The 23,700-nt window shown below is 41.2% G+C and overlaps 2 protein-coding genes across 2 annotated transcripts; both read right to left on the bottom strand.

Annotated features, from left to right (window-relative positions):
* Window positions 1–279: 279 nt before the first annotated feature.
* Window positions 280–4,323, bottom strand: LOC138419479 (orphan sodium- and chloride-dependent neurotransmitter transporter NTT5-like). Its single transcript, XM_069552368.1, has 5 exons — window positions 2,958–4,323; window positions 2,367–2,568; window positions 2,090–2,249; window positions 845–1,007; window positions 280–608 (listed from the first exon to the last, which is right to left on the bottom strand). Exons 1-5 carry the CDS (start codon window positions 3,174–3,176, stop codon window positions 327–329), a joined length of 1,026 nt encoding a protein of 341 aa, XP_069408469.1. The 5' UTR covers window positions 3,177–4,323; the 3' UTR covers window positions 280–326.
* Window positions 4,324–4,493: 170 nt separating this feature from the next.
* LOC138419559 (sodium-dependent neutral amino acid transporter SLC6A17-like) lies at window positions 4,494–6,790 on the bottom strand. Its single transcript, XM_069552429.1, has 6 exons — window positions 6,445–6,790; window positions 5,868–6,025; window positions 5,570–5,693; window positions 5,220–5,395; window positions 4,906–5,016; window positions 4,494–4,739 (listed from the first exon to the last, which is right to left on the bottom strand). The coding sequence occupies exons 1-6, from the start codon at window positions 6,788–6,790 to the stop codon at window positions 4,494–4,496; spliced, it is 1,161 nt and encodes a 386-aa protein (XP_069408530.1).
* Between the last annotated feature and the right edge of the window lie 16,910 nt (window positions 6,791–23,700).

Genomic DNA, 23,700 nt, shown 5'->3' on the forward strand with positions numbered 1-23,700 from the left:
CCTTATACAGACCAATTCCAAGAGGAAAGTAGCCTAGGAGAAGTAATATCAGCATTTACCACTAACCAAATACCAGAAGTCAAGAACACCATTATTATAGGTCTGGTGAGGGAAAGTGTGGGAAATACAGGGAATGACTGCTATGTTAATCCCTAACAGGCCAGAAAAACTTTGCCAGTCCAGGAAAACTGGTATTTGGGTCCAGTTACATTAGCAGTTTCTGCATTTGCCTCTTCTAATAAAAGTTGCCAACCAGACAGTTCCACCTTGATAAAGGAGTGATGTTGTGCCAAATGAACCAAGTCTTTATTTCCAGTTGAATTTATTCACAGGACAGAAAGTTTTCCCTCTGTTTTTGGTTTATCCATTTTAATAATCTTTTGTCTTTTTTGCCTCAACTGAAGCCGTGGACCAACCGTCGGTGACTTCCCCTTAGCTTCAGGTTGGAAGGTTATTATGGCCGTACTGTGGCTCATGGAGACAGGAGAAGCCACCCGAATGATGACGGTGTAAAAGAAGTAGACAGGGACAGGCAGGACGGTGATGATGACGAAGAATATAAGCAAGGCTTTAGCCCATGATGGATAAATTCGGGTCACCTCATGTGACTATGGAGAAAAGGGAAGAAGGTTTAGAACGCCCCAGGTTCTCTAAAGTGGAAGGCTGAAGAGGGTAGGGATAGGAGCCAAACCAAGGCACCAGACTAAATAGCGGAATCCCCAGGGAATCAGATAAGTGTGTCCTAGTTGTAAGAGTGGATTTAGGAGTGGGAGTGGGGAGGGAAAAAGTGGACTGAAAAGTCTCATGTCCACACCTTAGGGGGGTCTGGGCGGGGGAGGCTCACAGTTCTTGAGTCCCAGGCCAAGTAGGTGATCTCCTTCACAGACAGGTGAATCAGGGTGCTTAAAAACAGGACTAGCAGCACAAATGGAGACACAAAACACCACAGCCAACGATAGATGGGGGAGATGGGGCGGCCCATCATGATACTCAGGTCTGTAAGGAACCTGGGAGGAAGGGCCACAAGACTTTGGGAGGCCCATTCAAGCCTTACCCAGCCTTGGTGCGGGGGTCAGTCCAAACCTAACCTGGGAGAAAACCCTTAACATTTCTTAAACCTTTCTATTCACACCTCCACAACCAGTCTTCTTGCCGCTAATTCATTTCAGTCTGGTTTCTGTCCCAGCCCCAGGGTTTTTCTGTTAAATCTCTCTCCTCCATCACCCTTCAGGATAAAAGCCCAACTTCCTGAAAGTAGATTCTTTAAGCCCACATATCCAGCTTTCTTTGGTGCACCTTCTTAATCCCAATACGTACAATTCAAGTTCTTTCTGCTTAGAACACCCTTCTCTCTTTCTCTCCCTTGACAAACTTCTCCTTCATCTTTCTATATTCTATTCATGCATCCTCTCCTTGACTGACTCTTCGATCTTCTTTAGATAAAAATCTGTGTTTCTAGAGTGCCCTCAGTTGCCTCCATCCTGCTCAAGGATATGTCTTTCTCCTTGGACTCTGAGAGCCAAAACTAAACTTAATTTATCTCAGTATCCCCCAGTACTCACCACAAGGCCTGCCTGGCACATAGGAGGCTCTAAGAAATATTTGAGAGTGACTGGTTGCATGAATGAACAAACTGATGCCAAGAGTCACTATCACCTATAAACACTGCCACCCTTGGGTTACACGGGGCTTCTCAAATGGTAGTGTGCGTATGAATCACTTGGGGGTCCTGTTAAAATACAGATACAGATCCAAAGGTCTGGGGTGGAGCCTGAGGGTCTGCATTTCTGATAAGCTTCCAGGTGGTGCCAACGCCACCGGTCCACAGAACAAGCTTTCAGAAGCGAGGGATTACACATTTCAGATGTCCACACTACCCTGGTTGAAAGAAGAGCTCAGGAGCCCCTAGGACTGATATAGACTGCTCGCCACTTTCCCACTTTATATTGATATTCCCCTGGAACCAGCATGCTCTTCTTTTTTCCCACCCTCCTTGGATCTCTCCATATGCCCTGGGATAAGAGCCTGGCAGTGAGAGCAAAAGGGACTCTTAGCTGTGTGGCAGGAAATTCCTGGATTGGGACATTACCTTCTGGCCCCATAGATCCAGGCCATGGCAATGGTCTCCAAGATGACTATGAAGAAAAGGGGCAGAGACACCCAGTAGTCATCCAGTAGGTTCACATAGTAGCTGCCTGAGGGCCTCACAAAAAGGAGGCTGCCCAGGAACATAGGCACACAGACACCCACTGTAGAGAAACATCAGATATAAATCAAGGTCAGTATCGAACCTGTGCTGTATAAGTCCCATTGGGGTTAAACTAAATGATGGCCATAGGTGGGAGTAGAGTCACAGGTCAGAGTACCTGTGAGCAACTTTGAATGCTCCCTGAGGGAAGAGAAAGTATCCTGGAGAGGGGTGATGATGCCTTGTATGATTCCTATCGCAGTGCTCAGCCCCAGGTTCACCAGCAACAGGAAGGTAATGATGGACCAGAAGGTGGGTCCAGAAAACAAAGAGACAATGTCACTAAAGGTCACAATGACCACACCTGGACCGATCATAACCTGTGAATGAAGGAGAGAACAGTGAGGGCTCTGAGCTCGGTCGGGGGAGCCCTAACTCTGTTTCCATCCTCTCCTCTAGAAAACTATCTGTAGCTCTGATCATGGATATTATTATATTCATCTGGCCTTGAGGCATGAAGATTTCCTCCTGGTCTAGCAACTCTCTGGGGTTGGGGTAAAGAAGCTTATATGAATTCTAGTGCTTTGTGCTACAAAGGCTACAACTACCTTATCACAAAAGGATACTATGAATCTTGGTCTTGGTTGTCCAAGATGCTTCTGAGAATTGTCTTTCTGAATTCTACAGACCCCTAAGCAATGTGGAAGTTTCTGGTGCTCTGGGGGCTTTGAGGGGAACTCTACAGCCCTATCCTCAACCCCCTACCTACCTTATTCAATTCCTTAGATAAGTCGCAATCGGTCAGATTGGATAGGATTTTGCTTTTGATGTGTTCAGGAAGGTTGTTGAGCCACTTGGGGTAGATGGAGCTCGGATCATGGTTCAGACTGTCTGGAGGGTGGGCCTCAGGCGTCAGGACCCGGGCAATGACCAGATCCATCACTCTTTTAGCATTCCTGGGGACAAGAATAGAATTATATAGAACCATTTGGCCTTTGATAATAACCTCCTCCCCCAGCCTCTAGATGAAAAGGGAAATTACTAGCCTAAAGTTTTTGATTTGATTAAAGCAGGGCCTGAACTGAATCCTAGGTATCCAGGATCCTGCATGACACCTATTTTCATAATCACAGAAATGTTTGTGTGAGGCCAGAGAATTTCTGACTGAGGCAGACTCCTGGAGGGGTCTTTCCTACAGTACCATTGAGGGTTTTCAGATTTTTACCTCCTACTAGACAATCTCAGGATAATGTTATGGCTTCTCAGCTTTCTTGACCTGCTGGCCTCTTCAACTTCTTTACTCACAACTCTCTCAACCTTCTATACTTCAGCTGTCCTCAATTATTAAGCCTTTTTCAACTTGCCGTGCTCTCTCGATTGTCTTAGTATCTTTGGTCCCTGATGTTCTCTCTGCTTAGAACTATCCTACTCTATCTATCCGCACTTAGTCTACCCCAGTTCTACCCCCTAAACATTCTCCACTTGGCAAATTCCTACAAATCCTTACTCAGCTCACTGCACTATTTACTGCCATGGAAATCGATTCATGGTCTCTTATGAGGGCAAATCAACAAACTGCAGAAAAGTAGTATGGTATAGGCCATTTTTTTTTAATGGCATGTTTTTATATATGGGTCCTAAATTGGAAACACTTGAAAGAACACTCCTAGTGATTACTTATTAGGAAACAAACTCAGCTCAGGATTGCCTCTACCAGGAAAACTTCTCTGACTGCTCCCAGTTAGTAGCTCCTCCTCTGTTTCCACTCATCATCCCTACTACTAGTCCTCATCTAGTTTGTGATTATCTGTTTACTATTTGCTTCCTCATTTTCTTGAGGTCAGGGATGGTAGTCTAGTTTACCATTGGCTGTGCTGCCAGAGCTCAACACAGGGGCTGGTAGACAGGAGATGTTTTTATAAACGTCTGACGAGCATTTTTGGAATGAACGTTATAGGAGAAGAAAATGGGGAACAGGTTATGGGGACCCTGGGGCAGCAGGCCCTTTTTTGTCTAATGGTTCAGCTGAAAGTATCCTCTAATTTGTCCATGGCAGCCTCCAGTTAAGGATGGGGTGAACACACTTTTGAAAACTTCCAATTTTGGGAATTTCCTAGTTTAGAAAAGCATCTCTGAAAGAGACAGAGGTGGTAGGATTCAGGTGTTTCTAAGGTTTAGGATGATCCAATCTGAGGACCCCATATTGACAGCCAACTTCCTTGAATGATGGGAGCCTAGACTGGAGTTGTGTGGGCTATTTCTAAGACTTGGGTTTTTGTGACGATCTCCATATGAAAGATTGGGCTCACATCAAGTAACATTTCTCGTTGTTTTTTGTGGCCAAGTGGCCCATTACAGCAAATACAAACACTGTGGTAGTCAGTGAGGCAAGCAAGTTGAGAAAAGCCACAGCATAGGCATCGATGACACAGTTATTGGACCGAGGGATATACGAGCTGATTGCTGTGAAGCTGCCAAAGCCGGGGCCCAAGGACAAAAAGAGCTGGTTTCCTGTTCGGCGCCACACTTCCGCAGAATACAGGGCTGGAACCTGAGAAGGAAAAGTACCATGTAAATGGGGATACAAAGAGGGGAGAGACAAGCCATGATGGAGACAGAAGATGAGAAGGGAGTGAAAGAGGGAGCTAGGAGGGTCTCTATCAGACTATTAACCCTACTATTTGGATAAGAGACTTGAAGGGTGGGCGATGCCTTACCTTGGTAGCCAACAAATTCTTGAGGCCAAAGTATGCGCCTTTCATCGTGAGACTCCGGATAAGAAGAGAGAAAAGGATGATGTAGGGAAGGAGTACTGAGATATACAGCATCTGAGTAGGAAGTATGATTCACAAAGAAAAGTTCAGCAGAGGCAGAAGCCTGTAGACTAAGATCAAAGGCTATTGGGAATCAGAGGGAGGTTAGATTAGAGGGAATGAGAAGTTGGAGACGTATAGGCATCAAGTTAGGAGAATATCAGGGGATCTCAGATAGAAGGAAATCCACTGCATCAGTGAGTCAGAGGGTAGCTCACCTTCCCAGTGGACTTTGGCCCTTTGATCATGGAGATGCAGATGATTAGCCAGATCGCAAGGACAGAGGCAGTCAAATGCATGACTGGTTTCCCATCTGTCTCAATTTCATCTGCGGCCTTCAGTACCTTCCGGTACCAGAAGTATGTGGTGGGGCTGGTCCGTGCACATTCAGAATCTGTGGTGAACTGGCCATGGAGGAAACTGCAAGACCAGGTGTGCCTCCCCCTTCTTCACATCCACCCACTCCTTCCAGTCCCATTTCATCGTGTTCTCCCAAGGATCCTTTTCCTACGTCATTCCTCTGTCCTCTCAGCCCTCCCAGTTGCCCTTTTCTTCCCTCACTTCTCACCAATACTGGAATTCTTTGATACGGGGCACAATAACCAAGGTAGTGGAGACTGGAAAGACTGAACCAAATAGAAGAGATTCCATGCCATGAGCACACTGTAGTACAAGCCCACGATGACGCACACCTAGGGACCATGAAGAGTTCTGGAAATGGGAAAAAGGTAGGCTCGCCGGAGGGAGAGCTGGGGAACTGGACAGACTTCACCCTTGGAAGCGAAGTCATGGGACCCATTCCAGGATGAGGGTTAGGATGGGGATGGGGTGTAAAGGGTAGGCCTGGGCAGCCCAGGGCTCCTCACCATGAAGCTTGTATACCCTACACCACCAATCCAGGGGCTGATGACCTTCCACACACCAATGCTGCCCTGACGCATCCTCTGACCAGCTGCCATCTCCAGGAAGAGGAGAGGAATCCCAACCAAAAACATCATCAGGATATAGATGATGATAAAACTGCCTGTGCAGGGGATTCAAGGAGGAGCTCTTAGAACCAACCGTCTGGCCTGGACTTCTTCATAGGTCCAGGAAGACATGTTCCCCACTAGTGACCTCCCTCAGGGCCACAGGCATCAAGGGTCAACTGCTTCCATATCCCTCGCAGTCCCAGGTGTCTAGCCCCCAATTCCTGGAAGACCAAGATACTTAGTCTCTCTTGCCTTGACCCAGGCCTCTAGCTTCACCATTCTTGTGAAACTAAGTATTCAGACATCCTGCTCCCATCCTCCCAAGGTTCTAGGGTTTTGGTACCTGGCCCCTGCCTAGGCCAGTTTCCCAAATCCTCAGCCCCTACATATCTCAGAGACCCCAGAGTAGCCAGAACAGGTCTCTGGCTCCTCACCCCCTTGTGGGTCCATGATTTCTGGTCCCCAGGCTTACCACCTCCATTGTGAAAACACAGATAAGGAAAGCGCCAGATGGTGCTCAGCCCCACAGAGAAGCCCACCTGGGCCAGGAGATACTCAATTTTATTGGCCCAGATTGGTCGTTGATGAGGGGCTTCATCCTTTGGCTCATCTTTGTTTGGGGTCTCCAGTATGTCTTCATTATCTTCCTCAGACCAAACGTGTGCTGACAGAAGGTCAAACTTCTGGCTGTCCTCAGTAGGTATCTCGGACATTAACTGGTAAGCTGAGGTAGTAGCAGTCAGGGATATGGAAGTTGAAGGTACAGACAGCTGAGATTTCTCTTCCTGAGCCTCCATGTCTTCATTAACAGTTGTCATCCTGGGTGAACTCTAATTCTTGCTTCTGCAGGGATGGGTCCTTCTTCCTCGCTGACCTTAAGGACATTAAGAACTGCAGACTTTAGGTTTATGAGCTAAGGGAAAATGAGATAAATCCGGCAAAAAATCCCTGAGGCCGCCCCAACCTTCTTATCCTTATGTGGTAAGAATATGGAGTCTCCACTCTAGAAAAGATCTCTAGGAAATAATAACTTAAAACAATACCATCTACAATACCAAAAGACTCAAAATAATTTTTATGAGGAATAACTTTATAACGAAAAATAAGCAAGACCTTTACACACACACACAAACTATAAAATGTTGCTGAGAGAATAAAGAAGCCCTAACATGTTCATGAATTGGAAGTCTCAGAAGTCTAACAACATCCACGTTGCCCAATTTGGTCTATAGATTCAATATAATTCTTATTAAAATCATAGCAGGGTCTTTGAGAAAATTAACAAGCGAATTCTAAAGTGTACATGAAAAGCAAAAGGCCTAAACTGGTTAACACAATCTTGATGGAGAAGAAAAAATGTAAAGGCTAATTATAAAGATATAGTCATTAAAAGAGTATGGTATTGATAGAAGGATCTATGGCACAAATAAATCAATGGAGTAATATACTACACTGTCCAATATGATAATTACTAGCCAGGGGCTATCTAAATTAAAACTAAGTAACATTAACAATTTAGTTCCTCAGTCATACTGCCACATATCAAATGCTCAGTAGACACAAGGATACCATATTAGAAGGACAGATATAGAAATTTCCATTATCACAGAAAATTCTTTGGATACCAGTGGGAGAGCTCAGAAACACACTCACACATATACAGACACCGGATTTACAACAAAGATGGCACTGCAAAGCTGTAGAGAAAGGACACTGCTTTCAGTAAATGGCTAGTTGCTTGCGCAATTGGATATCTATATAGAAATAAATGAACCTCGGCCTCCTCAACTTCACACATTAAATAAAAATATATTCAGAGCAGACTGTAGTTATACAAAAGGTAAAACAATAAGATCTAAGATGAAAACCCCAGGGGAATATCTGTGTGACTTGAGGGTAGGCACAGATGTCTTAGACCGTACACAAAAAGCACTAGGCATAAAGGAAAAGTTTGACATATTGGACGAAATTAAAAATGGAAGTGTTTTTCAATCAAAAGTTACCATTAATTGAGTAAACACAGACAAGTCACAGGAGATATCTGCAGCATACATGGTGAACAGAATCATGCCCTCTATCAGCGTATCCACATCCTAATTCCTGGAACCTGCCAATATGTTACCTCACATTTCTATGTGATTACATTATGGATCTTGAAATGGGGAGACTATTTGGGATTATCTATGTTGGACACAATGTAATTGCTGGGTCCTTGTAAGGGAAAGAAGGAGACAGCAGGTTCCAAATCACAAGAGGAAATAGGATAGCAGAAGCAGAAATCAGAGTGATATCTTTTGAATATGTAGAAAGGAGCCATGATTCAAGGAATGTAGATGAATTCTAGTATTTGGAAAACGCTAGGAAATGGCAAAGCTTAGGTCCTATGTAAAGAACATAGGCCTGCTGACAACTTGCTTTTAGTTCAGTGAAACTGATTTCAGATTTCTGACCTGCATAACTGTAAGATAATACATTCATGTTGTGTTAAGCCACTAAGTTTGTAGTTATTGTTACAGCAACAGTAGGAAACTAACAAAATACATAATCAAAAGGGGCATGTTTTTCCTCTAAAATTTATTTTTTAAAAAACACCCACAGCCAGGACATGGAAGCAACCTAGATGTCCATCAGCAGATTAATGGATAAGAAAGCTGTGGTACATATACACAATGGAGTATTACTCAGCCATTAAAAAGAATACATTTGAATCAGATCTAATGAGGTGGATGAAACTGGAGCCTATTATACAGAGTGAAGCAAGCCAGAAAGAAAAACACCAATACAGTGTAGTAATGCATATATATGAAATTTAGAAAGATGGTAACGATAACCCTGTATGCGAGACAGCAAAAGAGACACAGATGTATAGAACAGTCTTTTGGACTCTGTGGGAGAGGGAGAGGGTAGGATGATTTGGGAGAATGGCATTGAAACATGTATAATATCATATAAGAAACGAATTGCCAGTCCAGGTTCAATGCAGGATACAGGATGCTTGGGGCTGGTGCACTGGGATGACCCAGAGGGATGGTATGGGGAGGGAGGTGGGAGGGGGGGGTTCAGGATGGGAAACACCCGTAGCAGATTCATGTTGATGTATGGCAAAACCAATACAATATTGTAAAGTAATTAGCCTCCAATTAAAATAAATAAATTTAAATTTAAGAAAAAAATATAAATAAATATATAAACATCCACAAATAAATAACAAAAGGCAGGAAGGGAAAAAGTGGAGGGAAGGAACACAAAGCTCAAACAGGCATATTATCAAAGAATATATACAAATGGCCAAGAAAGAAGAAAAGATACTCAATGCTCAACTTCATTCATCAATAAGAAAATGTAATTTAAAACCACAAATGAGAACAGATGGGTGTATATGTGATAAATCAAGTATGGCAATATGTTAACTGTAGAATCTAAGTTGATGGGTTTATGGATGGTCACTGTATAAATCTTTGAACATTTCTGTATGCTTAAGAATTTTTTCACAATAAAATATTTGGGAGGACACCACAATATTCTATAAAGATGGAATTTCTCCCCCAATTCCAATCAAAACCTCAACATTTTTTTTTTCATGAAAGCTAGCAAGATTTTACTCTATATTTATTTGGCTGTGCCAGGCAGCATGTGGGATCTTAGTTCCCTGACCAGGGATCAAACTCACACCCCCTGCACTGGAAGCGCAGTCTTAACCACTAGGCCACCAGGGAAGTCTCTACAATTTATATAGAAGAATAAAGTATCAAAAATAATGAAGAGACACCTTCTGTTACTGGCCAAGTTGGAGTAGTTCAGTTCAGTTCAGTTCAGTCGCTCAGTCGTGTCCGACTCTTTGAGACCCCATGAATCGCAGCACACCAGGCCTCCCTATCCATCACCAACTCCCGGAGTTCACTCAGACTCCCGTCCATTGAGTCAGTGATGCCATCCAGCCATCTCATCCTTGGTTGTCCCCTTCTCCTGCCCCCAATCCCTCCCAGCATCAAAGTCTTTTCCAATGAGTCAACTCTTCTCATGAGGTGGCCAAAATACTGGAGTTTCAGCTTTAGCATCATTCCTTCCAAAGAAATCCCAGGGTTGATCTCCTTCAGAATGGACTGCTTGGATCTCTTGCAGTCCAAGGGACTCTCAAGAGTCTTCTCCAACACCACAGTTCAAAAGCATCAATTCTTTGGCGCTCAGCCTTCTTCACACTCCAACTCTCACATCCATACATGACCACTGGAAAAACCATAGCCTTGACTAGACAGACCTTAGTTGGCAAAGTAATGTCTCTGCTTTTGAATATACTATCTAGGTTGGTCATAACTTTCCTTCCAAGGAGTAAACGTCTTTTAATTTCATGGCTGCAATCACCATCTGCAGTGATTTTGGAGCCCCAAAAAATAAAGTCTGACACTGTTTCCACTGTTTCTCCATCTATTTCCCATGGAGTGATGGGATAGGATGCCATGATCTTAGTTTTCTGAATGTTGAGCTTTAAGCCAACTTTTTCACTCTCCTCTGTCACTTTCATCAAGAGGCTTTTTAGTTCCTCTTCACTTTCTGCCATAAGGGTGGTGTCATCTGCATATCTGAGGTTATTGATATTTCTCCTGGTAATCTTGAGTCCAGCTTGTGTTTCTTCCAGTCCAGTGTTTCTCATGATGTACTCTGCATAGAAGTTAAATAAACAGGGTGACAATATACAGCCTTGACGTACTCCTTTTCCTATTTGGAACCACTCTGTTGTTCCATGCCCAGTTCTAACTGTTGCTTCCTGACCTGCATACAGATTTCTCAAGAGGCAGGTCAGGTGGTCTGGTATTCCCACCTCTTTCAGAATTTTCCACAGTTTATTGTGATCCACACAGTCAAAGGCTTTGGCATAGTCAATAAAGCAGAAATAGATGTTTTTCTGGAACTCTCTTGCTTTTTCCATGATCCAGCAGATGTTGGCAAATTGATCTCTGGTTCCTCTGCCTTTTCTAAAACCAGCTTGAACATCAGGAAGTTCACGGTTCACGTATTGCTGAAGCCTAGCTTGGAGAATTTTGAGCATTACTTTACTAGCGTGTGAGATGAGTGCAATTGTGCGGTAGTTTGAGCATTCTTTGGCATTGCCTTTCTTTGGGATTGGAATGAAAACTGACCTTTTCCAGTCCTGTGGCCAACCTGGAATGTCAGGTCTATGAATCAAGGCAAATTGGAAGTGGTCAAACAGGAGATGGCAAGAGTGAATGTCGACATTCTAGGAATCAGCAAACTAAAATGGACTGGAATGGGTGAATTTAACTCAGATGACCATTATATCTACTACTGCAGGCAGGAATCCCTCAGAAGAAATGGAGTAGCCATCATGGTCAACAGAAGAGTCTGAAATGCAGTACTTGGATGCAATCTCAAAAATGACAGAATGATCTGTTCGTTTTCAAGGTAAACCATTCAATATCACGGTAATCCAAGTCTATGCCCCAACCAGTAACACTGAAGAAGCTGAAGTTGAACGGTTCTATGAAGACCTACAAGACCTTTTAGAACTAACACCTAAAAAAGATGTCCTTTTCATTATAGGGGACTGGAATGCAAAAGTAGGAAGTCAAGAAACACCTGGAGTAACAGGCAAATTTGGCCTTGGAATACAGAATGAAGCAGGGCAAAGACTAATAGAGTTTTGCCAAGATAATGCACTGGTCATAGCAAACACCCTCTTCCAACAACACAAGAGAAGACTCTACACATGGACATCACCAGATGGTCAACACTAAAATCAGATTGATTATATTCTCTGCAGCAAAACATGGAGAAGCTCTATACAGTCAACAAAAATAAGACCAGGAGCTGACTGTAGCTCAGATCATGAACTCCTTATTACCAAAATCAGACTTAAATTGTAGAAAGCAGGGAAAACCGCTAGACCATTCAGGTATGACCTAAATCAAATCCCTTATGATTATACAGTGGAAGTGAGAAATAGATTTAAGGGCCTAGATCTGATAGATAGAGTGCCTGAAGAACTATGGAATGAGGTTCGTGACATTGTACAGGAGACAGGGATCAAGACCATCCCCATAGAAAAGAAATGCAAAAAAGCAAAATGGCTGTCTGGGGAAGCCTTACAAATAGCTGTGAAAAGAAGAGAAGCGAAAAGCCAAGGAGAAAAGGAAAGATATAAGCATCTGAATGCAGAGTTCCAAAGAATAGCAAGAAAAGATAAGAAAGCCTTCCTCAGCGATCAATGCAAAGAAATAGAGGAAAACAACAGAACGGGAAAGACTAGAGATTTCTTAAAGAAAATTAGAGATATCAAGGGAACATTTCATGCAAAGATGGGCTCGATAAAGGACAGAAATGATATATGGACCTAACAGAAGCAGAAGATATTAAGAAGAGATGGCAAGAATACACAGAAGAACTGTATAAAAAGGATCTTCACGACCCGGATAATCACGATGGTGTAATCACTCATCTAGAACCAGACATCTTGGAATGTGAAGTCAAGTGGGCCTTAGAAAGCATCACTACGAACAAAGGTGGAGTAAGCTAACGACATATAACCAATCCTCACTAATTACAGTTAAAATCTCTGGATAGAATACAAAAAGCAACTACCTGAGGACTTTGAAAAGTAAATAGCAGCAGTCAGAATGGGCATTTAAGTTAACTTGAATAATGATCTATAATGCAGAGAATGAATTTCACGTATTTTTCCCCTCCTTTGTCTCTGATCCAAGAATAAGCCAAATCAGAACTATACAACAAGCACTAAATGAAAAAACTCCAGGAGAAATCCCCTATTTCTCAAGGACCAGGAAAAGGAGTTCCTATGCCTACTCCTCCCCCCAAATAGGATGGAGGAAATACCAATTTCCCCTTCACAACCTGGAGGCTCACCTCTGAACTACACAAGTATGGAATGAATGCAAAGAAGCACAGCAAGGCTTTGAAAACTGAACAGTGTAGAAACAACTGCCCAAGCCACAGACTAACCCTGGGGTGGCACATGCTAACCCGAATAGCATCACAAAGGCTGTGAAAATTGAACTAACACTGTAACCACCCCCATAGAAGATATGACAAAATTTGCCATCTCAACTTAACCAGGTTGATGGTCTGTTAAAATAAAATAAGCAAACAAATTCAACATTCTCCAGAGGATATTAACAGGATCTTGAATCTCAAGATATAATATTCAAATTTTATGTTGGATATAATCCAACATAACTCACCACTTACACACACATACACACAAAGCTGACCATTTCCCAAGGGAAAAAGATAATAGATATCAACCCTGAGGTGACCCAGATGATGGAATTATTACACAGACTTATTTTAAATTTTTTTATTATTTTTCCAGCTTCAGTGAGGTATGATTGACAAGTAAAAATTGTAGGGACTTCTCTGGTGGTCCAATGGCTAAACTTCATGCTCCCAATGCAGTGGGCCCAAGTTCAATCTTTGGTCAGGGAACTAGAACCCACATGCCACAACTAAAGATCCCCTGTGCTGCAGCTAAGACCCAGTGTAGCCAAATAAATATATACATATGTAAATATATATATATTTTAAAATTATATTTATGGTATACATGTGATGTTTTGATATATGTGTACACTGTGAAATGATTACTACAATGAAGTTAATTAACATCTCTCACCTCACACTTACCATTAATTTTGTGAGTGTGGTTAAGAATACTTAAGACCTACTTTCTTAGTAAATTTCAGATTTACAATACATCATTAACTGTAAAGTCATCATGCTGTACATCGAGAACTTACTCATCTTATAATTGAAAGTTTGTTCTCTTTGACCAACAACTTATTTTCCTCCTTCCCTCTGACCCTGTAATCACTCTTCTTCTCTTTGTGTGAGTTAGACTTTTTTAGATTCCACATATAAGTGAGATCATGCAGTATTTATCTTTCTGTGCCTGGCTTATTTCTCTTGGTTACTGTTCACAAGGGCTTCCCCCATGGGTCAGAGGTAAAGAATCTGCCTGCCAATACAGAAGACTCAGGAGATGCAGGTGCGATCCCTGGGTTGAGGAGATCCCCTGCAGAAGGAAATGGCAAACCCACTCCAGTATTCTTGCCTGGAAAATCCATGGACAGAGGAGCTTTGTAGGCTATAGTACCGTAAGGTTGCAAAAGAGTCAGATATGATTGAGCACAGCGCACAGCACAATGTCCATGAGATTCACGTTGTCACAAATGGAAGCTTCCTTAAGGTCAATAATATTCCAGGGTGCACACGTGTGTGTGTACATGTGTGTGCTATTAATACATTTTCTTTAGCCCACTAAACCACTGATGGACACTTAGTTGTTTCCATTTCCTGGCTGTTGAGGTTAATGCTGCAATGAATGTAAGAATGCCGATATCTCTTCAAGATTCTGATTTCATTTCCTTTCAATATATACCCAGAATTGGGATCGCTGGATCATATGGTAGCTCTATTTTTAATTTTTTGAGGAACTGTCATCCTGTTTTCCATAGTGTCTGTTCCAAGTTACATTTCTACCAACAGGGTATAGGGTTCCTTTTTCTCCACATCTGCCAACACTTGTTATCTTGCAACTTTTTGATAATAGCCATATTAGCAGATGTAAGGTGAGATCTCATTGCACTTTTGACTCACATTTCCCTGATTAGTGATTTTGAGCATCTTTTCATATAACTATAGGCAGCCATTTCTATGTCTTCTTGGAAAAAATGTCTATTTTTGAAGTTGGATTTTTTTTTTTTTGCCAGAGTTGTATGAGTTCCTTAATATATTTTGAATGTTACTACCTTACGGATACATGGTTTGCAAATATTTTCTCCCATTTCATAGGATGCCTTTGTATTTTTTTTTATTGTTTCCTTTGCTGAGGAGAAACTTTAAAATTTAATGCAGTTGTTCTTGCTTTTGTCCTGTGTTTTTGGTATCATAACCCCCTCCCTCCAAATCATTAGTTCTAGGAGTTTTATGGCCTCTGGTCTTCAAACAACATAGAATTGTTTTGTGTGGGGTTAGATAAGGGTCCTATTTCTTTTGCATGTGAAAATCCAGCTTTTCCAGAACCATTTATTGAACAGAATATCCTTTTCCCACTGTGTATTCTGGGATCCTTTGTTTAAGATTGGGGATTCTCTGGTAGCTCAGCTGGTAAAGGATCCGCCTGCAATAAGGGAGACCCCGGTTCAATTCCTGAGTTGGGAAGATCCCTTGGAGAATGGATAGGCTACCCAATCCAGTATTCTTGGGCTTCCCTGGTGGTTCAGCTGGTAAAGAATCCGCCTGCAATCTGGTATACCTGGCTTCGATTCCTGGGTTGGGAAGATCCCCTGGAGAAGGGAACAGCTACCCACTCCAGTATTTTGGCCTGGAGAATTCCATGGACTGTATAGTCTATGGGGTTGCAAAGAGTCGGACATGACTGAACGACTTTCGCTTCACTTGTTTAAGATTAGTTGACTGAATATGTGTGGCCTTATATCCAGGTTCTCTATTCTGTTCCACTGGCCTAGGTGTCCATCTTTATGCCAGTACAATATTGTTTTGATTTACAATAGCTTTGCAATATAATTTGACATTAGGAAATGTGATGCCCCCAGCATTGTTCTTCTTGCTCAAGATTGCTGTAGCTATTTGAGATCCTTTACAATTCTGTACAAAGTTTAAGATTGTTTTTCCTATTTCTATGAAAAACCATCATTGGAATTTTGATGGGGATTGCATTGAATCTGTAAATTGCTTTGGGTAGTATGGACATTTTGACAATATTAATTCTTTCAATACATGAACACAGGACACATTTCCATTTATTTGCATCTTATTCAATTTCTTTCATCAGTGTTTTATAGATTTCAGTGTATAGATATCTCACCTCTTTTTTTTTTTATTGCATTTTTCCTACAAACTGAGGTTTGTGGCAACCCCACACTGTAAGATGATGGCTAACATTCTTTAGCAATAAAATATTTTAAAATTATGTACAACTTTCAGACACAATGCTATTGTACACTTAATTATATGGTAGTTCTACTTTAAATTTTTGAGGAAATTTTTTTATAAAAATAGAAAAATTCATCCTAAAATTCATATGGATTCTCAAGGGATCCCAAATAGCCAAAATAATCTTGGCAAAGAAGAATAAAGCTGCAGGACTCATACTTCCTGATTTCAAAACTTACTACAAAGCTGCAATGATCAAAACAGTTTGATACTGACAGAAAGATAGACATATAGACCAGTGGATTAGAATGGAGAACCCAGAAATAAAACCCTTACATATACAGTAAATTGATTTTTGACAAGGGTGCTAAGATCATTCAGTGGGGAAAGAATAGTATTTTCAATAATTTGTGCTGGAAAAACTGGATATCCACATGCAAAACAATGAAGTTGGACCTTTACCTAACACCCTATACAAAAACTAACTCAAAATGGATCAAAGACCTAAATATAAAACCTGAAATTATAAAACCACTAGGAAAAAACACCTATGCAAAACTTACATGACACCGGATTTCATTTCTTGGATATGATACCAAAGGCACAGGCAATAAAACTATATGTAGATAAACTGGACTCCATAAAACAATTTTTGATTTGTGTATAAAAATAATACCAACAAAGTAAAAAGGTAACCCACATAATAGGAGAAAAATATTTTCAAAACCATATGTCTGACAAGGGATCAATATCCAGAATATACAGCGTGTATGCTAAGTCACTTCAGTTGTGTCCGATTCTGGGCAATCCAATGGAGGTAGCCTGCCAGACTCCTGTGTCCATGGGGTTCTTCAGGCAAGAATACTGGAGTGGGTTGTCATGCCCTCCTCCAGGGGATCTTCTCAACCAGGGATTGAACCCATGTCTTCTGCTTTGGCAGGCAGGTTTTTTACCACTAGAGCCACCTAGAGAACACCACAGATTCACTCAAAAACAGTGAAAGGATTTGAATAAATATTCTGCCAAAGAAGATATATAAGTAAATGATCAAGAAGTACATGGAAAGATGCTCAACATCGCTAATGTTGGTGGTTTCGTCGTTAAGTCGTGTGCGACTCTTGCCACTCCATGGACTGTAGCCTGCCAGGCCGTGGGATTTCCTAGGCAAGAATACTGAAGTGGGTTGCCATTTCCTTCTCCAGGGGATCTTCCCAATCTACGGATCAAACCCGGGTCTCCTGCACTGCAGGTGGACTCCTGCACAGGAGGTGGATTCTTTACCAACTGAGCTATGAGGGAAATACAAATCAAAACTACAATAAGATACTATATCACATCCATGAGAATGGCTACTTAAAAAAAAAAGGAAAATAACAAGTGCTGGCAAAGATGTGGAATGACTGGAGTCCTTGTGCACTGTTGGTGGGAATGTAGAGTGGTGGCTCAGATGGTAAAGCATCTGTCTACAGTGCGGGAGACCTGGGTTCAATCCCTGGGTTGGGAAGATCCCCTGGAGAAGGAAATGGCAATCCACTCCAGTACTATTGCCTGGAAAATCCCATGGACAGAGGAACCTGGTAGCCTACAGTCCATGGGGTCGCAAAGAGTCAGACACGACCGAGCGACTTCACTTCTTCACTTCACTTCATTGTCTGGAAAATATTATGAAGGTTCTGCAAAAAATTAAAAGTAAAATTGCCACATGATCCAACAATTCCACTTCTTTTTTTTTTTTTTCCCCACTTCTGGCTATATACCTAAAGTAATTGAAAATAGGGTCTTGAGAATTTTGTACATTCATAACAGTATCATTCTTATTAGCTAGAACATGGAAGAAATCCAAACGTTCACTGACAGATAAATTGGTAAACAAAATGCGGTATATCCATGTAATGGGATATTATTCAGCCTCAAAAAAGAAAGGAAATTGTGACATATACTACAGCATGGATGAGCATTGAGGACATTATGTTCATTGCTAAGCCAGCTACAAAAAGACAAAGGCTGTATGTTTCCACTTGTGTGAGACGCTTAGAATAGTCAAAATCATAGAGACAGACGGCTGTAGAATAGTAATTGTTAGGGTTAGAGGGAGGGAGGAATAAGGAATATACTGCTTCATGGGCAGGGTTTCAGTTTCACAACATGAAATAAATTATGGAGATGGATGATGGTGATGGTTATACAATATTATGAATGTATTTAACCACTGAACTGGACACTTAAAAACGGTTGAGATGGTAAATTGTATATTATGTGTATTTTTCCACAATAAAAAAAGAGTATAGCCAGCTTAGAATTAGATAAGATTGCAGTTTAAAAATGGACCTTAGAACAGATTTTTAATGAACGAAAATGAAAAATTAAGGGATCTGGGACATAGGAAGAGAAAGTCAACATAAAGGTGAATATAATACTTGGGGGAAAACAAATCTTTTCATATTTGTAGTTTACCACTTTAGACTGTTAAAGAGGTTTCTTTTTTTTAATTAAGAGAGAAATAAAATTTGAAGTGGAAAATTCTGACTTTTAGACTGGCAGCTGCTTTTACCTACTTAAATATCAACTTCTGGGATTAATCTGTTCACTGAACAAATATTTGACTGCCTGTTTGTCCTTGAAAATATATGTCTGACACTGTTTCAAGCCTTATAGACAGAGCAGTAAACAAACAAAAGTCCCACCTTCCTTGAGCTTACATTCTAGTAACTTAAAGTTATCTGTGTATAAAACCTGAAAAAAAAATGTACAGATTTAGAGAAAATTACATAATCTTAGCATACTATCATCTCTGTTAGCTCTTTAATTTTGTGATAATTCCCTTATGCTTAAACATTAAATTTACCCAACAAATCTGTGGGATTGTTTCACCATCTCCATTTGACACATAAGAAAGCTAAGAAAAAGAAGAAAAAGCAGCTTGCTGAGAGACTCAAGAAAATGACCTAAGGATATGGTGTAACATATAAACACAGGTTCGTTTATCTCCAAATGCTATGTTCTTCCCACCAGGCCCAGAAGCCTCTCAAGACAGGGAGTGGAACAACAGAACCATCAGTGAGTACCTCTGGGATTAGTCTTGCTGCCCATGGACCTCTAACACAGTGAGAGAACACGTGAACATTTCCATTTCAGATGTGTACAAACCCTACCACAAAGAGTCTTAAAGCACGTTTGGCTCAATTTCCTACCTAGACTCTAGGCCCACCAGATCTAGCTCCCTAGATGGAAACACACATGTAGGTCTGGGAATGGGGAGATTGATAAGAGACAACGATAAGAGACAATTTGGGGAGATGATGAGGGTGAGGGCATGTGGGCGCCAACTTCTAACTGAGAAACAAACATCAAGAGCCTCAACTGGTGATTTCCCTGGTGGTCCAGTGGCTAAGACTCTGAGCTCCCAATGTGGCATGGGGGGCCCGGATTCAGTCCCTGATTGGGGAACTAGATCTCACATGTTGCAACTAGGTGTTCACATGCCTCAACCAAAGATTCTGCAACTAAAGATCCCACATGCTGCAAATGAGACCTGGTGCAGCCAAATAAAGAGATTTTTTAAAAAGAGAGAGAATCTAAAACCACATAGAGAAAAAAATATATAAAGTAAGATCCAAGAGGCTAAGTAAAACTCTATGTCTTAAATTTGAATTGAAAAACATAAGTAAGCATTTATTATATATTTTTAGGGGAAAAAGGATTTCTTACCTGTATCTAGGCTTACAATGATCAATGCAATACAACAAACACTGCAAGCACAAAACTGTAATCTCTAAATAGAAAAAGGAGTACGTCAAGGCTGTTATTTTCACCCTGCTCATTTAACTTATAAGCAGAGTACATTATGAGAAATGCTGGGCTAGAGGAAGCACAAGCTAGAATCAAGATTGCCGAGAGAAATATCAATAACCTCAGATATGCAGATGACACCACCCTTATGGCAGAAAGTGAAGAAGAACTAAAGAGCCTCTTGATGAAAGTGAAAGAGGAAGTGAAAAAGTTGGCTTAAAGCTCAACATTCAGAAAACTAAGATCATGGCATCCGGTCCCATCATTTCATGGTAAATAGATGGAGAAACAGTGGAAACAGTGTCAGACTTTATTTTTCTGGGCTCCAAATCACTGCGGAGGGTGAGTGCAGCAATGAAGTTAAAAGACACTTGCTCCTTGGAAGGAAAGTTATGACCAACCTAGACAGCATATTCGGAGAAGGCAGTGGCAACCCACTCCAGTACTCTTGCCTGGAAAATCCCATGGACGGAGGTGCCTGGTGGACTGCAGTCCATGGGGTCGCAAAGAGTCGAACACGACTGAGCAACTTCCCTTTCACTTTTCACTTTCATGCATTGGAGAAGGAAATGGCAACCCACTCCAGTATCCTTGCCTGGAGAATCCCAGGGATGGGGGAGCCTGGTGGGCTGCCGTCTATGGGGTTGCACAGAGTCGGACACGACTGAAGCGACTTAGCAGCAGCAGCAGCAGCAGCAGTCAAGGCTATAGTTTTTCCAGTAGTCATGTATGGATGTGAGTTGGACTATAAAGAAAGCTGAGCACCAAAGAATTGATGCTTTTGAACTGTGGTGTTGGAGAAGACTCTTGAGAGTCCCTTGGACTGCAAGGAGATCCAACCAGTCCATCCTAAAGGAGATCAGTCCTGAGTGTTCATTGGAGGGACTGATGTTGAAGCTAAAACTCCAATACTTTGGCCACCTGATGGGAAGAGCTGACTCATTTGAAAAGACCCTGAGAAAGACTGAGGGCAGGAGGAGAAGGGGACGACAGAGGATGAGATGGTTGGATGGCATCACCGACTCAATGGACATGGGTTTGGGTGGACTCCAGGAGTTGGTGATGGACAGGGAGGCCTGGCATGCTGTGGTTCATGGGGTCGCAAAGAGTTGGACATGACTGAGTGACTGAACTAAACTGAACTGAGCTGAAATAGCATTTTCCATTAAAATAAATTAGGTATTCTTGGAAAAATAACTGATTTCAGATTTGGGCCATGAAATGTACAATAATCTCAAGGTTAATTTCATTGACCATTCAGTTAATACCAGAAAGCAAGGAAATTTTTATATATCCTTGGGTCTTGTCAAAAGGACTCAGGAGTCAACTTGAAGATACTCCCATGGGTCCAAGATGAGATGATTTGAGCATCAATAAGAATGACTGCAATGGACTGAAATACATCAAATAAGTTTAAATCAATGAGTTCAGAGAGATACTAAAATAAAATATCTCAGTGATCACATTCAGAGGATATTAGGCAATAAACTCATTTTTTAAGCTGGTAAATAAAGGGAAAGAATAAAAATTAATTTTGCTTTTCCTGTACAAAGTGTATGCCAGGGTAATGAATGTTTGACACGAAGTTCTCTTCCTAGGATTATTCCAACTAAGAAAAAAAGAAGGAATAATAAACTTAGAATACCACATATTATCGCTCGTTGAAAGGCGAATCTAGACAATGATCATCAATGGCTGCTAACACCACAAAAGGAGAGCCATCTGGGCATTTGAGGGTTTTTTTTTTGTCCTCCTAACTGAAATATATAAAACCAATCATGAAGTATTCTTGCCAGAATATTGAACCTAGAAGTAATAAACTTCTTCACCTAATTACCAATTTACTCGAAACACAGGAAACAAAAGAATATGTTAAATAACATCACAAGAGGTAATCAGCAAATTCCAGATGGCCAGAAATTGTACAGGACAAATAACCCAGTTTCACCAATAAATACATGTCAAGGGGGGAAAAGAGAGGGAGGGAGACCTACACATTAAAAGATGCTTAAAGGGTATAGCAATGGATTGCTACATATAAATTTTATTTGGATAATGATTCAAACCAACTTTTTAAAAAGTTATGAGACAGTCTCTCAAATAGTTACACATAGAGTTAGCATATAATCCAGAAATTTCACTCCTAAATATACGTCAAGAGAAATAAGAACATATATCCAGCCAAAAACACCCCACTTTTACATAAATGCTCATAATAGCATTATTATTATAATAGCCCCAAAGTGGGAACAAGCCAAATGCCCATCAACTGATAATTGGATAAATAAAATGTGTTATATCCATACAATGGGCTGTTATTCATCAATAAAAAGAAATGTGTAACGATACATGCTACACATGGGTCAATTTGATAACATGCTATGTGAAAGAAGCCAGTCACAAAGAATCACATATATCGCATGATTCCATGTACATGATATGTGCAGAATAGGTAAATCTACAGGACAAAAAGATTAGTGTTCATCTAAGGCTGAGGTTGCCAGCTGGGACAGTTACGGTGCTGGCTAAGGAGTGTGGGGTTTATTTTTGGGGTAATGAAAATGTACAAAAGCTGTAATGATAGATGCACAACTCTGAATATATTAAAAGCCATTGAATTGTACATTTTAAATGAGTGGATTGTATGGTGTAAGAATTACTGATATATCTCAATAAATCTGTTAAAAAATATAAAGCTACCAGAAAAAAATTATGAAACAATCAGAAATTTTTAAATATTGAATGGATATTTAATGATATTAAAGGATTACTGTTATTTGTTTTTGGTGTGATAATAGTTTTGCCAGGTTTTTTTAAAGTGTTATTTTTTAGAGAATATACTGACATCTACAGGTGAAATGATAAATTTGGGATTTGCTTCAAAATAATGGAGAGGCATGTAGTGGGGAAGGAGAGAGAGAAAATCATATTTGTCGCAAGTTGGTCATTATTGAAGATGCGTGATAAGTGCAAAGCAATTCACTACATTATTTTTTCATATGTGTTTGAAAATTTCCAAAATAAAATGGCCAGAGGCCACAAGTCAAGAATCTTTCTCAGGTTTTACCCCTGACTCCCTGTGTGAACCTCTTACTGCAGGGTTCCGGATTAAACTTGAAAATGACAATACCTTTATCTCACACCACTCTTGTGAGGAATAAAAGTGAAGACGTGTAAGGTTCCCTCCCCAAGTAACAGGGCTCCATTTTGTCTAACACAGACAGAGATTCCCAATAACAACCCAAAAGAAAATCCGCTCATCACATATACTGTGTACGAAACCCAATTTCAGACCATATGAACCAGAGAAGAGAAACACTGTAGAAATCAGTCTGCCTAACTCTAATCACTTTCCTTTACAGCAATGTGAGATAGTCTCAATTTAAATATCCTTGACGTTAGGTGTCAACGGACATTCAACAAGCGGTGTGAGGAAAGATTTAGAGTGGGAGGCAGAAAAACACCAAGATCTTCATTTCTCTCCCTTTGGTTTATCCTGTAAAACCCTACTTTTCAATCCTCCCTGCACCGACAGGTTCTATTCCCAAAACTGGAACTGGAGCAGCGGGGTGTAAGCACAAAGGAGGATGAGCTCCCGGTTTCCCAGATAGGAGGAGGCTGAAAACTCAAAGACTATTTGATCATGAGACGGTGACTGCCTCCTCTCTCTGATTCCCACCTTACCCGACTCAATAGAACGGGACTTGAAGCTGAAGGATCGTTTGGATTGGGGTGGGGAGTGGGGAGGCGCGGCAGGAAGGAAGGAGCTTGGGAGGGTGGGGCTACCAAGGTACCGGAGCCAATGGGTGATGACCTGGAGGTTCACATCCCTTCCAGCCCTGCAGTCCTCAAGCTTGAGCTCCAAACGTCCGAGGTCCAGAGATATCTGGGATCTCTGCTCTTCCCATTCACCAGACTCACCTAGGGGTCCCACGCTTCAGTGGTTGAGGATGTCCGCTCTTTCTTCTTTTGTCACAGAAACTTAAACAGGGGACAACCTCCCTGTGAGTCC

The sequence above is a fragment of the Ovis canadensis genome, chromosome 14, assembly GCF_042477335.2.
Source record: "Ovis canadensis isolate MfBH-ARS-UI-01 breed Bighorn chromosome 14, ARS-UI_OviCan_v2, whole genome shotgun sequence".
In the NCBI taxonomy this organism is placed as follows: domain Eukaryota; kingdom Metazoa; phylum Chordata; class Mammalia; order Artiodactyla; family Bovidae; genus Ovis; species Ovis canadensis.